At 51.4% G+C, this 24,704-nt stretch overlaps 8 protein-coding genes across 8 annotated transcripts, besides 5 other annotated features; 5 read left to right on the forward strand and 3 right to left on the reverse strand.

The window, feature by feature from the left end:
• Positions 1-314: 314 nt before the first annotated feature.
• On the forward strand, positions 315-1,387 carry ACLA_093380 (RNA polymerase III-inhibiting protein MAF1; the record flags this gene model as incomplete). The annotated part of the gene is made up of 2 exons (XM_001273064.1): positions 315-320; positions 401-1,387. The coding sequence occupies 2 exons, from the start codon at positions 315-317 to the stop codon at positions 1,385-1,387; spliced, it is 993 nt and encodes a 330-aa protein (XP_001273065.1).
• Positions 1,388-1,410: 23 nt separating this feature from the next.
• Positions 1,411-1,470: a microsatellite.
• Positions 1,420-1,469: a microsatellite.
• Positions 1,471-2,883: 1,413 nt separating the features above from the next.
• Positions 2,884-5,025, forward strand: ACLA_093390 (uncharacterized protein; the record flags this gene model as incomplete). Its single annotated transcript, XM_001273065.1, has 3 exons — positions 2,884-2,940; positions 3,021-3,716; positions 3,778-5,025. 3 exons carry the CDS (start codon positions 2,884-2,886, stop codon positions 5,023-5,025), a joined length of 2,001 nt encoding a protein of 666 aa, XP_001273066.1.
• Positions 3,084-3,117: a microsatellite.
• Positions 5,026-5,386: 361 nt separating the features above from the next.
• On the reverse strand, positions 5,387-6,820 carry ACLA_093400 (putative COPII-coated vesicle protein (Erv41); the record flags this gene model as incomplete). The annotated part of the gene is made up of 3 exons (XM_001273066.1): positions 5,387-5,910; positions 5,985-6,575; positions 6,730-6,820. 3 exons carry the CDS (start codon positions 6,818-6,820, stop codon positions 5,387-5,389), a joined length of 1,206 nt encoding a protein of 401 aa, XP_001273067.1.
• A 586-nt stretch (positions 6,821-7,406) lies between these two features.
• Positions 7,407-11,798, reverse strand: ACLA_093410 (putative protein kinase; the record flags this gene model as incomplete). The annotated part of the gene is made up of 2 exons (XM_001273067.1): positions 7,407-7,526; positions 7,878-11,798. 2 exons carry the CDS (start codon positions 11,796-11,798, stop codon positions 7,407-7,409), a joined length of 4,041 nt encoding a protein of 1,346 aa, XP_001273068.1.
• A 1,463-nt stretch (positions 11,799-13,261) lies between these two features.
• Positions 13,262-13,305: a microsatellite.
• Positions 13,262-13,306: a microsatellite.
• A 410-nt stretch (positions 13,307-13,716) lies between these two features.
• On the forward strand, positions 13,717-15,458 carry ACLA_093420 (PEX28-32 family peroxisomal membrane protein; the record flags this gene model as incomplete). The annotated part of the gene is made up of 3 exons (XM_001273068.1): positions 13,717-13,871; positions 13,942-14,082; positions 14,141-15,458. 3 exons carry the CDS (start codon positions 13,717-13,719, stop codon positions 15,456-15,458), a joined length of 1,614 nt encoding a protein of 537 aa, XP_001273069.1.
• Positions 15,459-16,239: 781 nt separating this feature from the next.
• Positions 16,240-20,735, forward strand: ACLA_093430 (putative ABC bile acid transporter; the record flags this gene model as incomplete). The annotated part of the gene is made up of 3 exons (XM_001273069.1): positions 16,240-16,518; positions 16,571-17,084; positions 17,134-20,735. The coding sequence occupies 3 exons, from the start codon at positions 16,240-16,242 to the stop codon at positions 20,733-20,735; spliced, it is 4,395 nt and encodes a 1,464-aa protein (XP_001273070.1).
• Positions 20,736-22,104: 1,369 nt separating this feature from the next.
• ACLA_093440 (66S preribosome component NOP16) lies at positions 22,105-22,896 on the reverse strand (the record flags this gene model as incomplete). Its single annotated transcript, XM_001273070.1, has 2 exons — positions 22,105-22,699; positions 22,766-22,896. The coding sequence occupies 2 exons, from the start codon at positions 22,894-22,896 to the stop codon at positions 22,105-22,107; spliced, it is 726 nt and encodes a 241-aa protein (XP_001273071.1).
• A 282-nt stretch (positions 22,897-23,178) lies between these two features.
• Positions 23,179-24,541, forward strand: ACLA_093450 (Zn(2+) transporter YKE4; the record flags this gene model as incomplete). Its single annotated transcript, XM_001273071.1, has 3 exons — positions 23,179-23,319; positions 23,393-23,543; positions 23,595-24,541. The coding sequence occupies 3 exons, from the start codon at positions 23,179-23,181 to the stop codon at positions 24,539-24,541; spliced, it is 1,239 nt and encodes a 412-aa protein (XP_001273072.1).
• Between the last annotated feature and the right edge of the window lie 163 nt (positions 24,542-24,704).

The raw sequence follows: 24,704 nt of genomic DNA on the forward strand, positions 1-24,704 counted from the left end.
CTGAATCGATTGACAAAGGCTTGTATTCATCAGAAAGGTCTCATTTGAGACTCTCCCTCCAGGCCTTCACTTATCTTCCCTATCATCTCTCCGCAGCCACCGCAATCACCCTTATCTCCGGTCCCCAATCAGGCTACCACGACCACCGTGACTTCATCCGACCAGATATCATCTCTCGTGCCGAATACCTTCTCTTTCCTACATCTATCTGATTCAGAACGCGATACTCTTCTTTATAACCTTCATTTAACCGGGTTGTCTCTCGCCGCTTGTTGTGTCTGCCAAAGCTGCTCTTCACCGCATTTCTCACCAAGATGAAGGTTCGTATCTCGCAGTGCGCTAGAAACCACTCTTATCTGGAGACCGATCTTACTTTACTGACGCGTGTCTTTCTTACCAGTACCTACCCATTCCCGAATTCGAGGACGTCACGAACTCGCTCAACTTCGACACGGCCGACTGTCACATCACAGGCGGATGCGATCTGTACACAATAAAGGCTGCACGCGCCGACCGCAAACTGTACAAGAACATCGAACAATCACTTGAGGCTCAATATGAATCTGTTCTGCGCCTGTCAGCATCGCTTTCCCCCCCTAACGCATCGGACGCGGCTGCCTCCCTCAATCTGTCGCGTTCGAGCCCATTTGGACCATTGAGCGACCACTCCAGCCGACGGACTTTTGCCTACTTGATCGCAACCCTCAACGCAAGCCATCCAGACTATGACTTCTCGCATGTTTTGCGCCCTTCGGACTTCCGACGCGAGCGGAGTCTGAAGAGGGTTATGAATACAGTCGACTCGACCCTTTTCAACTTGCGCCCGCGCGAAACGATTGACATGACACCTCCATCATCTGTGACATTATCTGGATCATACAACACCGGAGCCTCTGCAACGTGGGGTCCGAAAATGTGGAGAATGATTGATGAGCACATGTCTTTAAAGGAGTGTTCCTACTATTCGTACTCGCCTGAAGAGGATCCGTCCGACGCGGATGATGGTGCCATCTGGAGCCTTCATTACTTTTTCTTTAGCCGGCTCCGGAAACGAGTCTGCTATCTTTACCTCCGCGCGATCCCTATTTTGAGCCACACGCCTGAGGACGGAGAGGGAATTCCATCTACACCCATTGGAAAGAGAACTTTCGACGATGGGTACATGACCCCCGAGCTGGGTTCCACTAAGCGGGCTCGTTACTGGTTTGGAAGCGGCGCGAACATTGAGAGTGAAAGCGAGGAGGAGAGTTCATCGCCGCCGACGCGTCCTGTTATGGACGAATATGATAACTACCTGCTCAGTGACGAGGAATTTCGTTCAAGATCTGGTAGCAAGGGGACAGTTCGTGCTATGAGCGAGGAAATTGCGGACTCGATGGAGGTTTGAGAGCTGCCCTTCTAATCCTACGACTTTTTCTTTCTCTCTCTCTCTCTCTCTCTCTCTCTCTCTCTCTCTCTCTCTCTCTCTCTTCACGTGTCTATTCTTTGATAATACTTCCTTTCTGCTTGCTTTGGTTGCGGTTTTCGGCGGCGTTTCACTTGCTTTTTCATTGCATTCAACCTGCATATCCTGAGGGCCGGGGCGTTGGAATACCGGCACAGGCAGTACTGATGCCGCTTTTCTAATTTTGTGTTTGGAATTTCGTCTTTCGTGATAATGATGATGATACGCTGCAGGCCAGAGTTCGCAGAGAGGATTCGCTTCAACCATAGCAGCGTTTCGAGTTGATCCTATGCTGTTCCTTGTATGAATGAATTTTATTAATTTTTTTTCTGCATTCGATTCACTTCCCGCAGGTCCTTGGGTCCATGATCGTAGATACGTATCTGGCGGTCATCATGACATGATCATGAGCAGATCCATTAGAATGTATGCGTATATGAAGCAATCCAGCTTCGTCCCCTTTCTCTTCCCAACCGTATCAACCCAACATGCATGCAAGACACGATGATAGTATATCTCTTTTCCCCTTTCACCAGCTGTCAATCTAATCCCTATACAAATCAAATCATTTCTTCCACGATACCAAACTATTCAATCCCTCTCTGAACTTTCAGAGAGACACGTAGTCCAACCACCAAGTATAAGCATCTCATCATCCATCCCTATGAGAGATGTCTTTATACCCGAGTGGGAGAGCCATGCGGGAGACGCCAATGCACCCATGCGCATGTCACTGGTAACTTTGAGGCTGATTCTTCCTGCTACTCGTAGGGATTGGCTTTCAGGAGGTGATACAGTTCTAGATAAGATACTTTTGACTAGCTGTTATTTAGTATTGTACAGGCTTTCCTGTTGTGGCTTTTGTTGATCGCTTTCTGATGAGATGGATCGATGGCCTGAGGCAGGGAAATACGTCATACTGCAGCGGGCTTGATAGAATTCACGTGATGGTATCACCACTTTTCTGGAGGGTGTTCAGGCGAAGGTCGTAAGGTCTGATTTGGGCTTGTGGGCTTACTGCTGGGTGGAAGTGTATATATGTGATTCCAAGGGACATTCTCTTCGTGTTGGGAACTTACCTCTTGGAGTTTGCGTGTGTTTGGTGACTGCTAGTTGAGATAGAGAGGGGGGTCAATCCCATACTGACGACGGTTCAGTCGAATTTGGTTCATTCGAGAGGCTCCCAGAGGGCTATCTCCGTCGCCTACTCTGCTGCGTAACTCGAAGAAAACACGTTCTTCCGAAGCCCGTAATGTGACTCTAACCGCTAACGAGTAAGGTAGAAATCTGGCCTCCAACGTCGATCATCGGCCGTCGGACATGTGGCCCGTGCACATTGGGGGAATCGGGGAAAGCTGTCCGTTCCGTCCACAATCAACTGGGACTCTCTCCACTTGCCATCCCGACCAGCATCACAATAACACTAAGACATACCGACGATGGCGGACGACGAGGAGCGCATCAAGGCCGAGAAGCTGGCTGCTGCCAAGAAACGGGTAAATTCTCGAAATTTCTTGTTGTTTGATCTAAGGGAGAGCGACAGATTTGATTAACGTGCGATCGGTCTTTTGAACAGGTAGCGCAGCTCCAAAAGCAGAAGAAGAAAGCTAGCAAAAAAGCTGCCAGCACAGAGCCCGCGAAGGAGGCAGAAACACCCAAGGAAGCAGTAACACCGGCCGAAGAAGCCCCCGCGCAGGAGAAGCAAGATGAGGCCGGACCAGCCGAGAAAGAAGCAGAGGGGCAGACGGAGGAGCAACAGCAACAGCCACAGCCACCTGTTGTTGAACCCACACCGGAACCCGAGCCCGAAAAGCGCGCAGAGTCGCCGATCGAACCGATGCCCGAGGCGCCGATTTCTATCTCTCCGGGACCAGACGTCAAACCCTCCAGTCAAGGTGTCAAGGGAGATACCCCTCTTGCGGGCCACGGCCGGCAGCCATCCCTGTCGATCCAGTCCAAGATGCGGTCGTCGTCGTTTAGACAGGGTAATTCTTCCACATCGCCGTCGAATGCCGTCAAGTCTCCTCCTTCGCTGCCTCCCTTAACCGGTGATGGGGATTCGGTGCACGAGGTATATCGGAAACAGTCGACGCGGATCGAGGAGCTGGAAAAAGAAAACAAGCGACTGGAGAAGCAGCTTGAAGAATCAACCAATCGCTGGCGGAATTCGGAAGAGCAGCTCGAGGATCTTCGCGAAGCCAGCGTCGACACGGCAGAGCTGAAGGACAAACTGGAGAAGGCCGAGCAGAAAGCGGCGGAGATTGACGAACTGGTGGGCTTGAATTTCCACGATGCAACGGGATCTCCGCAGCATGGACTGACCAGATCTATAGAAAGCAGAGATCGCCTCGCTGCAAAGGCAAAACTCACATCTCCAGACTCGATCACACCGCAACAACGCCAGCATCTCTGGACCGGGACCCTCCGAGTCCCCACCTTCGGATCTACTACAACAACTAGAATCAAAGTCCGCTACCATAGAAGCAATGGAACTTGAGATATCCAACCTCCGTGCGCAGCTTTCCGATCAGTCCACATCCAGCAGTACGCACGAGGCTCAGATTGCGGCGCTAGAAGAAAAGCTCTCGCAGAGCGAATCCAACCTCGAGAAATCCCAGCGCGAGCTTACAGACGCAAAGAATGCGCTGACACGAGCATCCGAAAAGGCAGTCAAGGAAGGAGTCGACAAGACCTCCACCGAGACCCTGATCAAGAACCTGGAACGCGAAGTCGAAGCTCTCAAACAGGAGAAGTCCGAGACAGAAAAGAAAATCGACACCCTAGAGAAAAAGCTCCAAGCCATGAGCAACCTGCACAAGGAGTCCGAAGCCCGCCACCAGACCCGCCTCCGCGAGAGCGAGAAGACCGACAAGGAAGCCGCCGGCCTCCGAAAACGCCTCGCAAGCACCGAAACCGAGAACCTGCGCCTGAAGGACGAGCTCGAGCGGCTCCGCAAGCGCGAGTCCGGCGGCACAGACGACGACGCTCTCGACGAGCTGGAGGACGAGGAGCGCTCGCGCCTGGAGCGCCGCATCCGCGAGCTGGAAGGCGAGGTCTTCGACCTCCGCCGCGGCGTCTGGAAGGAACGCCGCGACGAGCTCGCAGCCACAGATCAGGGCGCCTACGGCGCAGACTCGGCCGCCAACTACCCGGGCAACCCAGTCACCAACGCCAACGCCTTCGACGACGTCGATCTCGTCGGCGGCTCGCCGGCAGACCACGCGCGCCGCCGCAGCATGGCCCAACAGCACTCGTCCCTCTCCACTGTCCTATCGAGCGGCCTTGCCGCGTTCACGGGCGGGTACGCCAACAACCGCAGCCGTGCGTCCTCGACGCAGCAGCACGTTCCCGGGGCCCGCGGGAGCCTCGAGCTCCTGTCCGAGGAGAACCTGGACGACGAGTTCGACGAGGCGGAGTTTGCGCGCGCACAGGCGGAGGAGGAGGCGCGGAAGCGCGTCGAGTGGGTGCGTGAGATCAAGGGCAAGCTGAAGGACTGGAAGGGCTGGCGGTTGGATCTGGTAGATAGTAGGGCCGGGGCGGAGGGTGCTGGCGTGGGGATGGGGGAGATCTTCGAAATATAGATTCGTGCGTTCCCATGAGCCCTTTTTTCTTCTCTCTCTCTCTCTTTTTCAATCAATCAAATATATCCCAGCTCCGGTGTGATTGACACGGAGGTTATCCTCAAGGTTTCTGGTCTCAATTACTGCAAGCATTGCGAGATAAAAGAAACTCCATAGTATGTAGTATTTGTTATATTCTGCTTATGACTGAACATGGATATCCTATAAAAAAGCAAAACAGCAATGCAATCGATTGTAAGAAACACCAGCACCGAAATGACCCCTCGGACGCAATCGAACCAAATGCAAAGACCAGAAGAAACCACCAGCGTCAGTGTTAGCGTGTGAGTGGCCATATAAACAAAATCCACAGACGAGACATTCACTCATCCGCTTCATGCCGACCCGTCAGAACACCCTCTGACTTCCGGCTCCTTCTCCTGCCGAGCAACTCACCCACCCACCCGGACATCTGATACAGCCAGCCACCCGTCACTATGACGCCGGAGACGGTGTTGACGAGGCGGACGAGCAGGGTGAGGAAACTGCCGCGCTCCTCGCTGATGATCAGCAGGATGGGCTCGATGCTGTACTTGAAGAAGATCCCGGGGACGAAGTAGGGGCTCTCGGGGAGGGCGGTGGACTGGCTGGTCGCCGCGTACTGGTTGGTGAAGATGAGGTTTCTGTTTCTGTTGCGGTTGGGGTCGTGCAGGGTGGGCGCGGAGCCGGAGTACGCGTCCAGCGCGAGGTTGCCCTTGGAGTAGATGGTTGGGACGACGGAGAGGAAGTACTGGTACTTGTAATAGTGTTCTTCTGTGGTAGCGATGGTCTTGTCGAGGGGGTTGAGGATGGTTGGGTAATGCGGGCCGAAGGACAGCTCGGTTACCATGTGGGAGAAATTGAAGGCTGCGATGGGGGGGAGGGGACATTGTTAGTTGCACAGACGTTCAAGAGAAGTGGAAGAAGTAGCGGTAGCCTACTGCTATGTTCCAGGTGCGGCGCAGCAGCATGATACCCGTGTCCCCTGGCCGTGATATGGAAGTCGCCTTGGACCTTATTCCCTTCCAGGGAGCCATAAATCCGACACGAGTCGACAACGTCGCCTCTCCGCAGCCTCGGCCCACGGGGGAATTTCTTCCTGGGATTCCGCCGTACCTCGCCCAGAACATGGTGCACGTGTGCATCCTGCTCCTGCTCCGCCAACCGATCACCGTGCTCCTGGTTGAGCGTCTGATACTCATGGGCGCCCCCGTGTATCTCGTAGTTGCGCTTCTCCATCCAGAGGTTCCAGCTCGTGCGTTCCCGCTGCAGCAGCTCCCCGGCGAGAATCCGGTCGCCTGACGCATCTTGAATATTCACGTCAAGTGATTCGCAGGGCATATCGACGACGATGTCCAGGTTCAGTTGTAGATCATGCGAGATCCCCTTCTCAACGCTGAAGTGATGTTTCTCCGTACCTCGCAGCCAGGCCCGGAATTCCGATAACGAGAAGAAGGTGCAGATGAGGAGGATGAGGACGGTCCATTGTCCTCCGCGGTGAGAAGGCGCTGTATAGGAGGGTTTTGTTTTTGCTAGACTCAAGGGGACCTGTAAGCATCCATACACGCAGTAGAGTGCTGTTTAAAGAAAGATCATCTGTGACGATATGCGCCCTTGTCTGTGTCTTCCGACACGCGCGTCGAGTGAAAACTCCCAATGAAGCATTAATTAAAAAAGGGAACATACGGAAAGCATCGAATATCTTCAATCCACCTTTGAGATTCGACTTCTCCCCGAATGCATCCTCATCGAGGCTGTGTTTTGAGAAGCCGTTCATTGCGAATCGAGGCCAGCGGTAGTTGACAGATCAAGACATGAAAAAGAAGGACCAGGGGTAGGAAAACACACAACTATTGCTTCAAAGAATGAAAATCGATTGAGCACAGCTCTGAAGAAGATGATGGAAAGAAAACGGACTGAGCAGCGACGAGGGGGACACAAGAGTACAGGCCAAGTATTTCAAAAGAAGTGAACTCCGCACGCGCGTTATCTTATCGAGCATCCTCAGATGTCTCCTCCATAACTCCCCAAGAAACACTCATGACAGTCGGCTTGAGAACTTCAGTCAACGTCTTGTCTCTATTCATAATATCTTCATAATCTTCTTCTATACTAGACAAACAACTCCGCCATTCAAGGCTGTCGAAAATATAAACACACCAGCCACAAGTCAAGCAAAGGAAAAGCCCACAATCCTCATCACACAGTCAGCAAATATACTGTGCACATGAATCCGCTGCCCTCTGAAAAGAATCAAAGACAGGGGTGTAGTATTGGGAAGAATGAACATAAGAAGGTAGTTGAATGTACAGGCGCTTTATGCATAACAATGTAGAGCCTGGGCCAATAAAGGCAGCCTCAAGTTACATGGGGATGAGGATAATTGGAAACAATGTGCAGGCAATGAAGCAGAAGACAAAGTGATATGCATGTGAATTCGGAAGAACCTTCAGGGTCGTGATGGGGTCATTGAACCATAGAGACTGTGAATGTGGATGCAAAAGGAAGAAATGCAAGGAAAGAGATCATGGGAGCGAAAAGCAAAGGTATTAAGGCGAGATGGAGAACTGTTCAAAATAAAGGGTATAAGATGAACTGCGCTGCCTCGTCCGCCATTCCAGAGTTGCTTCACTTCGGTTCAATCATGAGGCGCGCACAAAACCGCAAATGTTTCCGATCCGTTGAATGCAACTCAATGATAATGAAACATAATTAATATTACATGTAAGTAGGGGGCCGAGTGTTTCGGTGTAGGAGAAAAAGGCTCGTTACTTGGTTCGCTGCTAACCGGTTAGTGAAATGACCGCAGACGTCTCGAGGATTCTTTTACTTACGAGACTCGTAGCCGCCGCCGCAGTCGCGAGATCAGGCTTCCCACTGATGCTCCTGGCTGCGACACGGGGCAGTGCTGATCCAGGGGTGTTGGTGGTTGCTGTACCCCGTTTGGCAGGAGTTGACGGTTGAAGCCCGCTCACAGTGGAGTGGCGCTTGCCGATCCCAACTTGCTTGATGGGAGAGCTACCTGAAATGTCTCGGCTCCGGATGAAACCGCCCTTGACACTGGTGCCGGGTGGCTCTGGGAGCGGCCGTGCTGTAGGGTTAGAGAGGGTGGTTCCGCGCTTATTTGATAAGTTCGCCGCGGCATAGGACCGAGAGCGCGATGTCAATTTGATTCCGGTGAGGAATTCGTGTCTGAGTGCATCATGAGGGGTCAGGCGACGAGCGGGGTCCCATCGAAGACAACGAGAGATGAAATCGAGGAATGGATCGTCGTCACACTTCAAGACTTGTCGGAGATCCTTTGAGCTTGGTCGTCGCCGTCTACCCTTCGAGGAGACCGTGAGTCTAGGCTTGCCCAGGGAATCAAAAAATAATTTCTTCCGGGTACTCTTCTCGATCAGATGTTTCTCAGGAGGGCCAAAGACCTCCATAATACAGGCGAGTTGTTCCTGCTCGTTCTCTCCCGGAAAGATGGGATAGCCGCTGTACAGCTCGGCCAGGATACAGCCTAGACTCCACATGTCAATCGGCATGCCGTAGGACATGCCCAAGATAACCTCCGGAGAGCGGTAGAAACGACTTTGGATATAAGTATACACTTTCTCGTTCTCAAAACAGCTGGATCCGAAATCAATGACCCGAATCTCTGAACTCATAGGGTGGACAAGAAGGATGTTCTCCGGCTTAAGATCACAGTGGATGACCTTCTTGGCGTGCAAGAGAGTCAATGTACTTAGGATCTGTTTCGTGAACCGGCGAATGAGCTTGAGATGAAAGCCCTTGAAATCGTGAGCCTTGATGAATTCGTAGAGATTCATACCCAGCAGTTCTGTCGAGATGCACAAATGCCCTCTGAAGTAGAAGCTCTGGGTGAAGTTCACCACGCTGTGTTGGCGATGTGGATCCCATTCTTTGAGTTTTTGCAGGAGGTTGACTTCGATTAGTGCCTGTTGATGGAACCTCTTCTTGTTGCGAATAATCTTCACGGCGACGAGAGCTCCATTTTTGTGGTCAATGCATCTCACCACCTGACCAAAGCTACCCTTTCCTAGGACATCTACGACTTCGTATCGATACGCAAGATGATCGCCAATCACGATGTTATAGTCACCACGATCGTCGTCGTATCCAAAGTTTGCGGATTGCGCATTCAGGTCACCGACATGCTTCTTGGCAGTTTGCGTGCCGCAGAAGTAGATATCCTTGAAATCAATGATCTCCCCGCGTTCGAAGATGTTGAGATTGGCCATTTGGAGCGCCTGTGCGGGACTCACGCGCTCTTTTGGACCGGCTTTGCGACGTAATTCATCCAGATTCCTTGCTGCCACCTCGAAGCCTTTGCGTTTGCTAGCAAGTCGGCGCATCTCCTCGTCAGCAACGAGAATGTCAGACTCCACATTGGTTTCCTGGTGACGTGAGCTCGCCGTTGTGTTTGACCGACCCGAGTATAGGATTTTGTGCACTGGTGAGAGGATTGATGATGTTGATCGGTGTGAGGTACCATCACTTTCAGCTGAATCATTGGAAGGAGTGGGCTCCAGGGCCGCGAGGCTATGCTCGCTGCTGAAACTAGGCTTTCTCATCGTGGAAGCCGTTGCACTGGAAACAGAAGACTGGCGCCTCGCTTGGGCATGTGCAGGCTTCAATGTGGGGCTTGAAGTTGTGACTGGTGACAAGGTGTTCCAGGTTGCAGAGGCCGGAAGTTTGGGTGGTGGCATCTGTTTCGTTGGGTCTCGATCAGCGTCCACCGCATGTTTTGATTTAGAATTGCTGCGCTTTCGAGTCAATGCGATCCTATTCAGAAGGGAGGAACCAGAGACACTGTTGGTATCTGGGTCCGAAGGGGTTGACAGCTGGCTGATGGTTTCGGCGTTCGAAGAGAAAGCAGAGGATTGTGTTTGTGGTCGAGGCCCATTCAATTTGTGCGACTGGGAGATCCGGGGGGAGTAATCTCCACTGTCATTGGCTTTCTGTCGAAGCTGGCCGAACTCACTGCTGCTCTTCGGCAAGGTATATGAGATGTATGGGGAAATGGTCCTTGCGCCGCCAGTACTGTTGTCGAAAGATGCCAATGCACTGGAACTGCTTGCCGTCCTCGAAGGGACAGCAGATGAAGTGCTGAGCATGAAATGTGACGTGCTGCTTCGGGCCTGGGTGAATCCCATGCCATCATCATCATTGCGGAAAGAAAAGTTCGCCTTGGATGCCGTCATTGGCGTGCTAGGCGTCTTGGAGAGAACCTTATTCGAAGGGGTGGACGACTGGTCATCGTCTTCTCGATCCTTCAGTGCTTGGATCTTGGTGGCGACAGGGGTACTTAGAGGCAAGAGATTCAAGGGAGGAAGTTTCAACGGCAACAGATTCTTCTTGCCGAAACTGGCCGGCGTCTTGGCCTCTGGGGTTTTCATTCCTCGTTCGTCAGTCTTATCTGCGGTAATACCCTCGTTGGCGCTTGCCGCTGATTTATTGTCAGAATCCTGGTTGTGTTTAGATTTCAAGAGACCCGTATCCACTGGCAGACTCGACTTTCGTGGAGCAAAATAGCTCTGGATCTCGGTATCACCTTTAGGAGACTCATAGGCTTTGGGAATGGCCGGGACCGGAGGGACCTCTTCGTGGCTTCCCCCGGTGTACTCAGGGCGCGGTTTAGGCGTGGGTAGTCGGGAGGAGGACTGATTCTGAGATAGCCTGGACTGTAGAGAGCTACCAGAGTTCCTTGTAGACGTGTAACTTGTGTTGGACGAAAGAGACAGGCCGGAACTGTACGATTTCCGATTTGGATCGGGTGTAGTCCGCGTCGACGACGGAGTCACACTTTTCCGTGGGATGCTAGAAGGAGAGTGGGCGGATGACCGTGGGCGGATAGGCATGGGATCTGTCTTCATCGGGGGCGTAAAAGGCAGGGGAGGCGCCTGGGGCGCGATAGACATCCGTTTCATACGGTGTGCATCAGTAGGGCTTATAGTGCGAGCGCCTAGACCTGTAGCGTGTGGTGGCATAACAGACACCCGTTTGGCGGACGAAGAGGGCGTCAATGCACTCCCAGCAGGGTTCTTGCTCGGGGTCCGCACCGCGTTGGTAGAGCATGATCGGGAGTGATCCGTCAATCCAGCTGTTGGCAATAGATTGTCACGGGGATCCCGCGAAGGCGGCTGAAGCGATTTAGCCTTCATATTTCTGACATTGGACGGAAGTCTGGTCTTGTCCAACCCATTGGAAACGGGGTGCTGGGTATATGGTCGAAGGCTCATTTGATCGACAGAAGCCGTGTCAACGCTAGCCTTGCGAGCAGATATGCTTTGTCGTCTCGCAGAGATCACGGGCGGAAGAGAACCAGCACCGATCGATTTACGTGGTGCCCGCGCCACCGGGCCATTGACACCAGCATTTTGAACCAGACTCTGACGACGACTTCGCGCGGCGGTATGAGCCGCTGGCGCCCATGAGGATGATGATACTGATTCGGCTGAGGAACTCGGATTGGACACGCGTGACACCTCGCTTTTCCTCCGAATGGAATTGCTTCGGGACCGGCTGGAGAGGCTCTGCTCGTTATTCTCGGACCATGGATTTCTCGTGAAGATGCCGGGGGCTTGGTTTGCAGCTTTCGATCCTCCATTTCCAGGCATTGGGAAATGGTTCAAACTTGGCTCTGTCATGATACTATTGTGAAAATCGTCGAAGTTGACGGGCGCAAGGAAATCGACGCGATCAGGAGGTGTATGCGTGTGCTCGGATTTCAAGAGGTTACCCATGCTGGTGGAGCGAAGGCTGATGCGAGAGTGGTTACTCTGTGTTGATTCATTTGTGGAGTCAATTGAGGAATTTCCGGAGTGGAAGAAGCAGCCAGGCGCGTTACTGATGGTGAAAGAGTCAACTGGAGGTCATTCAATGGGTGCGTATTTCGAAGAGGGGGAGATCAGGGAAGCAAGTGAAAATGCGATCTTCGTACCTTCTTCGCGAAGGCTCTTGCGGTCGCGGGCCTTGGGGCACTTTTTGATCCCGAATTGACAACCTTCTCCTGCTCATCACATTTATACGAGATCCAGGCGTAGTCTTTGAAGAATGAGGACTTTCAGAAAGAAAAGGTGTCGAGGCATGTTTTTGTAGGCGTCTTCGAGGGGGACCTTCTGCTGTTCAAGAGCGATATTCGTTAGCTGCTGCTAGCTGTAGTCTCCGCTTTTTTTTCCATAACCAAAAAAAAAAAAAAAAAAAGACCAACGCATAGGAACGGGTTGATGTTCGTTACCTCCAGATCCTGAATCCTCATTTCGAGGAGGACTGACCGAGCCCGAATGTATCTTACGCGGCAATCCCCTTCCTGGAGTCTGCTGCGATGGCACCTTCTCTGGCATCCTAAGATGTGGAGCTGTGGAATTTCCGATAGCGGGAAGGATGCGTTCAGGAGGGTTGGATGAGAAAATCAGTGCAAATGGAGAGCCCGAGATGGACTGCTATCGCAATGGCACGTAGGCGTCATTCACTTCTCAGTAATCGAACAAAGAAGAGCCTTGACAACACCGTCGCGCGACTCGTCAACGGTCGCTACCGGTCCATTGCGGGGAATCCAGAGGAGCAGGTCTCGTTTGCCAGAGATCACCACGAAAACTCGAACCGGCGGTGGATAGGCGGATGAGATAGTTGATTCCCTCCGTGATCTCCTGATTTGGGAAGTTCTGCGGTCGCAAGGTGTCGGTTCAAGAGGCGTGGAGGTGCAGAGGGGAAAGTCTTCGCTGGTCGGTTGAATTTGGCGTTAAGATCTGGCGTTAAGAAAGTTGCGGGCGTATATAAAGAAGCACTAGAACCAAAGCAAACGGGAAAGAAGAAAAGGGGAAAATACGGGAAGAACAAGGAAGGCACCAAAATCAAAGAGGGTGTTGAAGAGAAAGAAACAAATCAAAAGTAATAGAATAAAAAAGATTTACAAGGAGGAATCGCAGACAGAAAAGCCAGTCAGTAGAACCTCCCAGTACCAGCTAGGAACATGAAGTAGAAGGAAGAGGGAAAAAAAAAAGTCGAGGGAAATCCCAAGATTAGATGAAGAGGAGGTAAACAACGGAGCTGTTGCTAATAATGCTGGCCCTTCTGGGAGCTACTACTACTGCTGCTAGAGAGACTACTACTACTAGTTAGTAAACTTAGTAACCTCAGTAGTAGTCTCTTCTATCGTCTAGTAGTAGTCGATAGTAGTAAGTAATTAAGTAGTTCATCACCAGTTTTATGATTATGATTATGATTATTATTATTGTTATTATTATTATTACTGCTCTGTAGGCAAATGCAAGGCAGTGCGTGCCCCCTGGCTCCCTTTTTCGTTTCCTGTTTGGGAAAGGGTCCATCCAAACATCTCAAACATCGCTATGTTCAGCCTAGTGCATGATGTATGGTTGCTGTAATTTCCACTCCTTACAGTTTACAGTTTTGCCCCAAGAGTTGCAAATTACACCAAAGTGTATGCCAGTTACACATCTCCTTGTACCTATATTTATTGGCTTCTCTTTTGCGTTACACCGCTCGGCTCAAAACTAACATCTTCATGTGCTTCTGATATTCCGGTGGAGAACCCGAGCACTGTGAACACTTCCACTCAATCCATCACCAGCCATCTATCGCCAGAGATGCGCTTTGATGATTCTTTCCGAATCTCTACCTCGAGACATATCATAGGACACCATGGCTGATGATGGTAGTACTGGGGAAGTGTTCGCTATTAGGGACAAGCCCATCCCCGTGATCTCTGTCGGCAAGCATGATAGCGCCGCAAAGGATGGAACATCCCATCGGCGGCACGAGAGATCGGGGTCGCTACAGGACAAACTGTTCGCGAAGTAAGTCTTCTTTTGTTGCTGGTGTAAAACCCCATTGCTGTCTCGTTGATGTGCTTACAGAGCGACCAAGGATCTTGGAACAGGTCATTCCAGGAGAGGATGGTGACAATGAATCAGCGCCAGGGGCCGATAAACGCATCGCTGCAGACGTCAAGCGACCTGCGTTTAGCCTCCCATTAATGGCAAATAACTTCCGTCGATTTAATGCGAGGTCAGACAAGCTTAGTATTTTCTTCGAAAGCTATGTAGATGTGCTGAGGCTTTGGCAGAATCGGCATCGTTTTCCACTTCCAGAACCAGGCTGAACAATTGTTCAGCTGGCGGCAGTCTTCTCACACTTTCTCTTTCCTTTTCGTCTATTCATTCATCTGTCTCGATCCTCATCTGCTGGCCATACTTCCCATCACCATCATTTTGCTCTTTGTAATGGTGCCAGCGTTCGCTGCTCGTCATCCTCCCCCTCCTTCCACATCTACGTCTAGCACCACGCCTTACTACTCATACCAGGGCCCAGCACTCGCACCTGCGAAGACGATCAAGCCAGCATCTGAAACATCAAAGGATTTCTTCCGCAATATGCGAGATCTACAGAATGTCATGGCCGATTTTTCTGATATGCATGATGCAACGGTCTCTCTTTTCGCACCGATGACCAATTTTTCTAATGAGAAGCTGGCATCCACGGTCTTCCTGCTTCTCACGATCACGGTTGTGCTGTTATTTCTGACTGCCCATCTTTTACCGTGGCGGTTCATTCTCCTTCTGGGTGGAAATGCAGCTATTCTGTCCAATCATCCTGGACTACAAGACTTCCTGCAGAGTTTCGCAGGTGATAAAAGTCCCGTAATGGGGAACAAACCCGCCACTGTGTCCCATGAGGAGCCGAAGGTGGCTGATGTTCCCAAGCTGTCGCTGCCATCTAACCCATCCGCCGCCGTATCGCTACTGGGTTCACTGGCCGACATCTCCCTGGATACATATCCGGAAGAGCGCGAGGTGGAGATCTTCGAGATTCAAAACCGCTCCCTGGCACCGTATTCCGAATCGGAATGGGATAATTTCATCTTCAGCCCCGTGCCATATGACCCTTTGTCACCCTCCCGAATTGCGGGAGACCGCCCTAGGGGATGCCGTTTCTTTGAAGATGTACAGCCTCCACCAGGTTGGGCCTGGAAAACGAAGAAGTGGAAGTTGGATCTAGACTGCCGCGAGTGGGTTGTCGAACGTATGATCACTGGAGTAGGCTTCGAAATTCCAGGGGCCGTCTCGGAACGAAGCGCGACCAACGAACAGATTGGAGGTTGGGTTTGGGACCTGCCATCCCAATTCGGTTCGAGGGACGAAGACGCGGTGGCGACAGCCCTGGGATACCAAGACTTTGGCACGTCGTCCACGCAGGGTTTCTCGAACGAGACTCAGAAGGCGAAGAAGGGTAAGCAGAAGTTGTCGTCTCGTGATTGGGAAGAGCATGGAAATTCAGGATTCAACGGGATGGGCGAATGGAGGAGAAGAAGGTGGGTTCGGGTGGTGCAAAGAGTTGGTTTATCGTCTGAAACAGAGAAGAGCCCGAATCGAGATAAGACCTGATGCATGTGATGAGTATGCAGAACTAATGCGAGTTCTTCGTCCCTTGGATGACGGGTGTCAGATAAACATTTTAGTCGAGGTGACACATAATGATCTCTCCAATGAGCACGATGCCTGCGAACTTGATGGTTTTCGATTCAGCTGCAAGCCTGCAATGCCTGATACTTACTCCTGTAGCTCAGCTTTCAGCTCAACCGGGGCCAGGTAGCAAATCGCGCATTTTGGCTCCAGTCCAGGTGGGTATCGCCAGTGATGCTTATAGACTCTTGAATATACCCATCACAAATGGCCTGCCCATCTGTATAAATTACTTTATGGCGATTTAATGAAACTTTCAACAATAGTTAGGTCGTAGCATTGCCGTTTCGCAATTACCAATATTAATACAGCATGTGGGGAAATGCAACTTTTAATTTTGCAGTGTTCACAGTTCAGCCACTTAAAACTCAGGCCCTCAATGCTTGTGCCTCAGGCATGATTCTGCCACTCGTTCTTCCGCCTTTGTTGGGGTCGAGCATGTCCGTAAACATCACTGTCAGCAAGAGCCAACAAAGGCGTTTTGTACATCCCTAGGACAAAAGCTTATCTGGGTTTATATCTGTATACTTGGAAGTCATAGACCAGCCGGCTTGATGCCGCTCTTTCATCAACATGGCCTCTTCCAATCTTGCCATCCAATATGGGTATTGTCCTGCCATGAGATCTAGTATATATTGTACCACCCTCGCTCTAACCTAAACATCGCTAGGACTCGACCAATGCTCGATTTTCATTGTGCGCCATGCGATATGTCGGAATGATACCGGCGTTTGTGATCCTGTTTGCTGTACTGTGCTACCTGCTTAGCCGTTCCCCTTACTTCTGGCGTCCGAAATGGACAAGATCATTCATTTCAGAGCACCCATTAGAACTGTCTGAGTTGCCCCAAGACCGAAGAAAGCAACGAGTGGGCTGGGTGATTATTCTTTGCCTTATTTCAATGATAGGATTTGGAGCTGAGCTCACAAAATCGATCACTGAGGACTTCAACTCGGTGACCACTTCTGTACTTGTTTCATGGGTAGGTCAGGACTTTGTTTCTCTCGTTGAAGTTTGACTGATTGTTCGCATAGGCATTGGTGGCTGCTTTAATCTGCGCTTCCCGACCAAGGAAGTGTCCCGCGTGGCTGCTTGCGTATTTCATTCCAGAATTGAGCGTGGAGTTGTCTTTCATTATCAATCATGATGCATATGCAGTGACGAATCTCCCTGCGTGTTACGTGGCGGCCGGCGCCGCTCTGGCTGCTTGTGTGACGATATTGCTCATGCCGCTTCGCGAGCCTTCTATACCGTGTTATGACATTGCTGCCGTTGGCCAGCCAGCCTCCTGCGAATTCCGCAGCCCGGAGGATAACTTGAAACTCTGGCAGTTCTTGAGTGTGTCGTGGATGGCTCCGCTCATCTCCATCGGGAGGAAAAGGCAACTGAACGAGGAGGATGTCTGGTCTCTAGGATTTGAGTTTCAGCATCGCAAGCTGCATGATAAGTTTCGTCAACTTCGGGGTTCAGTGATAGGGCGTTTGCTTCGAGCAAACGGGATTGACATCGCTATTATTACTACCATTGCGATTGTCCAGATGATCTGCGGTTTGTCGCTCGATGGACCCTGCAACGGCCGAAGCTGATTCATCTGCAGACTTTGCTACTCCTGTGCTGTTACAACAGCTTCTTCAAGCCATGCAGGACATGAGCTCAGGAAGACGGGCTGCTTTGACATATGCTCTATTGACTCTACTTCTTCGAATTGTTGCAGCACAGTCGCAAGTGCTTAATCTTTGGTTTGGTAGACGCTGCTACGAAAGGAGTCGAGGCGAGATGATTATGATGGTCTACGAGAAGGCGCTTTCGAGGAAGAATATCTTTGAGCCCCAGACGGAGAAGAGCAACGAGGAGGCTGCGCCTTCAGAGAACATGAATGTGAGTGTCGATGGCGAGTCTGAGACGGTCAGCACTAAACAAAGGAAAATTTGTGGGATCTTCCCTCGACGACGGGCGACTTCAGAGAAGCAAACGAAGTCAGCTGCCTCCATGGGCAAGATCTTCAACCTTCTTCGTGGTGACGTCTATGAAGTTGCTCAGCGTTTCTGGGAAGTTGACTCATTGATCGACAAACCCCTAGGGCTTATCATTGCTACAGTGCTTGTCTGGAAGCTGTTTGGTCCGTCTTGCTTTCTCGGCATTCTAGCGATACTGATCGCCCAAGTTCTAAATGCTACTATCACTCGCACGCTCCTGCGGTGGGAGCGAGTCCGGAGACTAGCAACTGATGCAAGATTGCAGATAACATCTCAGTTTATTGAAGCACTCCGCCATCTCCGCTGGTATGGATGGCAGAATCATTGGTTCCAGCAGGTCATGGATGCCAGACAGTCTGAACTCAACCTTCGGATCATCACCAGCCTTTGGAGTATACTCATTCGCTTTGTGAACACCTTCGCAAGCGGCCTATTCCCAGTGGTGGCGCTGTATGCGTATACACTGTTGGCTGGCCACCCTTTACGCATTGACATCATCTTCCCAGCACTCCAGCTATTTACCATGCTGGAGACCCGTCTTCGGGATATCCCTGGTCTAATAACAGTTTTGATTAATGCGTCTATCGCCGTCGAAAGAATCGAAGATTTCATGGCAGAGCCAAATAAGGAAAAATTTGACGTTGCCCACGCTCATCCTGCGTTGCTTCAATTGAAGCATTGTTCATATGCCTGGCCAGGTCGGGCACACCCTGTGCTATCAGATATTGATCTCCGCATAAATGAAGGACTTACGATAGTTTCTGGCAAGGTTGGGGCTGGGAAAACGGCCCTGCTTCAAGCCCTTCTTGGTGAATTGGATAGAATCAGTGGGTCTTCAGATATTCCTAACGAGATGGTGGGTTATTGTGCTCAAACACCATGGCTCCAGAGCATGAGTATCCGGGACAATATTCTCTTCTCCTCGCCTTATGATGAGCAACGGTACCAAAGAGTTTTGGAAGCATGCGCCTTGCTCCCGGACCTTGTCAATTTCGAGCATGGTGACCTTTCTTTTGTGGGAGAGAATGGGATCGGCCTGTCCGGGGGTCAAAAAGCCCGTGTGGCTCTCGCGAGAGCGCTTTACAGTGCCGCGAGAATCTTATTACTTGATGACCCCCTATCTGCTCTTGATCATAATACTGCAGAGATGGTGGCTCAAAAGTGCTTCACAGGACCACTGATGCAAGATCGTGTCGTTGTTCTCGTTACGCACCGCACCGCACTAGTCAACCATATCGCATGTCAACTGGTCCATATTGAAGATGGCAGGGCAACAGTTCGCTCTAAGGAAGCGATTACCACGGATTTCATGGCTCATGACGATGTCCTATCCTCTTTAGCAAGAACAACCCATGCTGAAGCTGAAAATCGCGATCTGATTCGGGAGGCTGCCGCTTCCGCTCCCACGAAATTCATTGAGGAAGAACATCGTGCAGAGTGGGGCGTACAAGCTCAAGTGTACTGGACATATATCAAGGCTGGCAGATACCGGTGGTGGATTGCGCTTGTCTTTATCTTAACCGTGTACCGACTGACGTCTGTGGGACAGTCATGGTTTCTGAAAGAGTGGGGCGAAGCCTACGATCAACTACTGTTACTGTTTGGTTACTCTGCTGCCAAAGGAGAGTCTTCGGTTGGTTTATTGGAGGCATCACTCGCATGGCCTCAAGTTCTTCATTGGTCACCAACTGACCCGCTAAGCAAATTGCCAGCTCCGTTCGAAGATGTTCGTCCTTGGTTACTAGCTTTCTTTGTGATTACAACGTTTCAATCAGCCATGCTTCTGATTGCACAACTACTGATGCTGGTCATCGTATATTGTGCGGGGAAGAAGCTTTTCCGTGAAGTCATGGTCCAAGTGAGCCATGCCACATTTCGCTTTTTTGATATTACTCCTATCGGCCGCTTGATGAACCGGTTGACGTCTGATATCGGAGTGGTTGATGGGAACATCAGCGAACAATTCCAAGCTATAGCGTTTCAAGCTATCACCTGGATATCGTCCATTGTGGTCATAGGCTCTGTTACACCAACTTTCCTTGGATTTTCGTTTGCTCTCACCGGGGCGTTCATTTTCACCTTCCTGCGGTTTCTCCCTACATCGCAAAGCCTTCGGCGACTCGAAATGGTGTCCCTGAGCCCGCTGATATCCAACTTTGGAGAGCTTCTCCATGGCCTGACCACTGTTCGCGCGTTTCATGCCGAAGAACGCTTTCAGGACAGAGTGATTGCAGTCGTGGACAAATTCCAAGGGATGGACCATTTCTACTGGTCTCTGCAGAGCTGGTTGATGTACAGATTTGAAACGCTTTCAGCTCTGTCCACCTTTTGCCTGACTGTTCTGGTATTATACACCGGTATAACTCCGGGACTGGCTGCCTTCGTATTGATCGCAGCAAACAACTTCGTTACATCCACTCACGCATTGTGCAAACAATACGGCCAGCTCCAAATGGACTTTGTCTCCGTGAAGCGGATTGATGAGCTGCTTCATGTCGAACAGGAGGATCCAGGTACAATTCAGCCTCCTGCGTCTTGGCCGCGGTTTGGACAGGATATCATTTTCGAGGATGTGAACGTCAAATATGCTGCACATCTGGAGCCTTCTCTTCGCAATATCTCCCTTCGAATTCCCGGTGGCTCAACAGCTGCCATAATAGGCAGAACAGGAAGTGGCAAATCCACTCTTGCAGTATCACTGCTGAGCGTGATCCGACCTGAGTCCGGCCGAATCATCATCGACGGTCTCGATATTGCGCAAGTCGACACACAAGCACTCCGCACCCGTGTTACCTTTGTTGCGCAAGATCCCGTTCTCTTCCCTGGTAGTATCCGGTTGAACCTAGATCCAACAGGTGAATACTCGGACGAGGAATGCGCCGAAGTCCTGAAGCGCATCTGCAGTCGACACCGCTGGAGCCTCCAGACTAACATCGAAGCTGGTGGGCGTAACCTAAGCCAAGGAGAGCGGCAGTTAATTGGCCTCACTCGAGCCGTCTTGCGTCGCAGCTCGGTTGTCATTCTAGATGAGGCTACGGCCTCCATTGATCATGAGAGCTCCCTTGAGATCCAGCAGGTCATCAGGGAGGAACTGCGGGAATCAACAGTCATCACAATTGCGCATCGGTTGGAGGCCATCAAAGACGCAGATTACTATGTGGTGCTCGACCAGGGACGGGTCTCGAAGTATGGCTACGTGAAGGACATGAAAACTCCTCTCTAGGGATACTAGGGCGACATGATATTGAAGCTGTAGCACGATACTCTCAGTGAATGTGACTTGGGCGGACGGAACCACCAGGGCTAATGCTTGACATTACATTTTGTGGTCTAGGGAATCGTATAGATGATGACTAGAGATAGGCTATTCATGTCTTATTCCTATAGAAGCTAACAATTAGAGCAATGGCACATTCATGGAAGAGGGGCAACTGAGATAAAAGCATATCTCTCGGGAAGCAAGTGGCACCTCTGGGATCTAAAAGAACTACCAATCTAAACCATCATTATACTTAATCCATATCGTGGTCCAAATAGTTTGAGAAGCGGCATATTCGCCCTTCAAACATGAGACGCGTCCCAGACCCGCAACATCAGGTATAGCAACCGAACCGCAACCTAGGCACACCGCTTCCATTTAGATCTTCCTAGTCTCTAAAGCGTAAAGTACGCTGATAGTCTTAGATACTCTACATTAGGAATACCTCCTTTAACTTCCTGCTGAGACCGAGTATGACTTGCAGCCTTGCAGGCCCTGATTTTTTGGCTCGATCTTCGGACGATCAAGGCCAGTCACTCGCTCCGTGAGTTTGAGTTCCTCACCATCCATCCTGTTAGCATCAGAATTCTGCAACTTTGCACTGGGAAGAGGTGTAGTACAATCCACCAACATCCAACATCTTTGGCAGCTGTGACATGGAATTCCTCCCCCATAGGAAGGTAGGTGTCCCACACTGTTGGAGGCCTCTCTGGCTCAAATTCTGGTCTCTGGCTTAGTTCATTCTCGAAGTGGATAAACGAGGTAGTTATCAGTAAATGTGTTCCTATGGATTGAAGTTGACGTTGATGTTGATAGTAGGTGAGGAACACGGGGAGGGAGGACACTACGATCTTATGTCTCACTAGTTATGGCCGTGGCTGCTTCATGTCAGGCGAGTGAATGAGACTCTGCTAATCTATTATCCATGGCTTGCTAGTGAATGTGTTGCCTAGAGACTCTTGTAGTTCTTGCTTCAGATGTTGTTTGATTACCCTCTCTTATGGAAATAGATGCTTTGAAACCTGAATGACTGCAGGCTTGCTGGGCTATAGATGGTGCACCGTAATGTCTATGAGATAAAAAATGTAAAAGCTACAAAGGTCGACGCACTATTGATCTCCGTCATTGAATCTCTATTGAGATTTGATTCTAATATTGCATGGTATCCGCAGATTATAGACATGAACCAGCTCTATGAACAAATGCAGGCACATCAGACAAGACAGTTCCGTTGAGGCCGCTGTGGAAAGGGCACCGAGGATGAGCAACAACTTTTATAATCAAGAACCCAAGACAAAACGCCAAATGCGCCGAGAATGCTTCATACCCCCGATCATGCGGAGTGGCTAGCCTTCCACTTGCGAATCCTCCGCTTCAAATCCCCCTCGCTCTGCTGCATCGGGTTCAGCTTTCTATCGCGAGCCATGGCGCTATAGTTTTCCCCATGGCGTTCGATCAGTCTCGTGATCCATTCCTCTTCCCGCTTGCTCTGGTGGCGGGGCTTCTTCGATTTGACCGCCTGTCCTTCCTGGTCAGCCTGGCGCTCGAGCTGTTGAACAATCGCACTAGTAGACTTGGATCGTGGTTGCGATTGTATTCCGGCAGATTCGTCGTCTGATAGATCGTTCAGGGGGTCGTTGAGCGGGTTCGATTTCTTCAGCTTGCGGCCGCCGACCACAATCTCGTCATCGTCGTGGATCACACGAATAATCTTGCCGGTCTCCGGGTCGCGTTCTACCCTTGTCTCTCCCATAGCAGCCTGCTTCGCGGAAGCCGTGGCGCTGCCCTTGATGTGCAATGAGTCCTCGGGGACTTCCTCGATGCTACCATCTTTGGTCACACGTTTTTCACTGCCTCCAGAGGGAGCATTGAGGCGATGCACGAGTCCCAGACGGCAGTAGTTTTGGGTCAGGGTCAATTTCCGGTCCCTAGCGTTTATTCCATCAGGTTAACATGCATTCGCGACTGCTGCTGGAAGAATCGTCGGTTCTCACCAGTTTTCAGCGATAATGGCATTGCCCAGCACGTTGATCTTCTTCTTGCCGCTCTTCAGCTGTCCGGATCTCTTGGGCTTCTGCTTCGGCGCCGAAGAGCGATTCTTCTTTTTCTGCAGAACGCGACCCATCTTTGCTTTGAGTCCTTTTAGTGGCGATATGTATATGTCGAGCGTGGGGTGGACGGTTAAAAATCGATGGCGTCTCTGCTCTTATCGAAATCTCCGAAACTTTTTTGGAGTTTGCACCGCGGGTCTTGGCATGTTTGGCCGGTTCAGCTCCACTGATAACGGAAGCTGTTCCAACTTCCAACTTCCAACCGATCAGGGGTTTGTGCTCTCGTCCCTCTCCCACTTGCTCCACGGCTCGAATCGAGATTAGATAGGTACACGACAGTGATGGCATTTAGCTTCATGTCTCCGAAGCGAAGGACGGGCTTGGCCCTCGTGGCCGGTCTCCTGTTATTCACGGTGCTAGCCGCTGCCACTGCTGACAGCCAAAACAAAGTCTCCGTGGGTGATCTCTCCGTCGCAGAGATCGAGGAGAAATTGCAGGTATATTCTGTGTTCTGATTATCCATTGTCTAAGTGGAGGATGCACGTGAAAGATGATGGCTGATGTCTCCAGGAATGCCCACTCGTCGAGGCCCTCAATGAGCACAAACGCGCAACCAGCCCACCAACGGCCAGCCTGATGTCGAGAATCTTCGCCGTCCTCTTCCCTGGCAGCCCCGCGGTCAATGCAATCCTCGCGACTGTATATATCTCCGGACCTCCGAGTATGTTTGCGTCGAGTGTGGCATGCCGGAATTCTGTCTGATTCCTCCTAGACTTCCTCTTGGCGCTGTGTCCACCCAACATCGACCCGTCGTCCCTGTCGGTCATGGTCGCCTTCGCCGTAGGAGGATTACTGGGTGATACTCTGTTCCATCTGCTCCCCGAGATCTTCCTGGGCGAGGATTCCCCGGAACAGGTGCGCTTCGTCATGGTCGAACCCAACCGCAATCTTCTTCTTGGTCTTGGCATCATGGTGGGCTTCTTCACCTTCGTCGCGATGGACAAGGCCCTCCGCATTGCCACCGGAGGCGCAGGACACGACCACTCCCACTCGCATGCGCACAGCGAGAGCCCCTCACATGGCACAACCACCAGCTCCGACACCAACCCCAAGGCCAGCACCACGGAACTCCGCAAACGCAAAGCCGATGCCCCCTCCTCGCCCGAAACCGTGCCCGAGAAGGAGATCAACCCCAGCGTCAAGCTCGGCGGCTACCTCAACTTGATCGCCGACTTCACGCACAACATCACCGACGGCCTCGCCATGTCCTCCTCCTTCTACGCCTCCCCCACCATCGGCGCTACCACAACCGTCGCCGTCTTCTTCCACGAGATCCCACACGAGGTCGGCGACTTCGCCCTCCTCGTGCAGTCCGGCTTTTCGAAGCGCAAGGCCATGGGCGCCCAGTTCGTTACCGCCATCGGCGCCTTCCTGGGTACCTTCATCGGCATCGCGATCCAGGAGCTCGGCGGCGGGCACGGCGCCGCGGCCGCGACCGCCGCGGGTACTGGCGCGGGTGCCCACGCCGGCTTGCTGGGTACGAGTCTCGTCTGGGGCGACATGTTGCTGCCTTTTACCGCGGGGACGTTCCTGTACGTCGGCACCGTCTCGGTGATCCCGGAGCTGCTGGAGACCGGCAAGGACAAGAAGGTGGAGATCAAGAAGACGATCACGCAGTTTCTGGCTGTAGCCGTGGGTGCGGGGATCATGCTTGCGTGAGTTGATCTTCTTTCTTTTTAGATTTGGTTTTCTACCGTACTAACTGCCCGTGTAGCATCTCGTGGGATTAATCGGACGGAGGATATGGTAGTATACCAGCGAACACGAAAAATTGGAATATGATGACTGTCTAGATAATAAACGACTTATGGCGCAGTGGGTG

Source organism: Aspergillus clavatus, genomic scaffold, assembly GCF_000002715.2.
Source record: "Aspergillus clavatus NRRL 1 1099423829798 genomic scaffold, whole genome shotgun sequence".
Lineage (NCBI taxonomy): Eukaryota > Fungi > Ascomycota > Eurotiomycetes > Eurotiales > Aspergillaceae > Aspergillus > Aspergillus clavatus.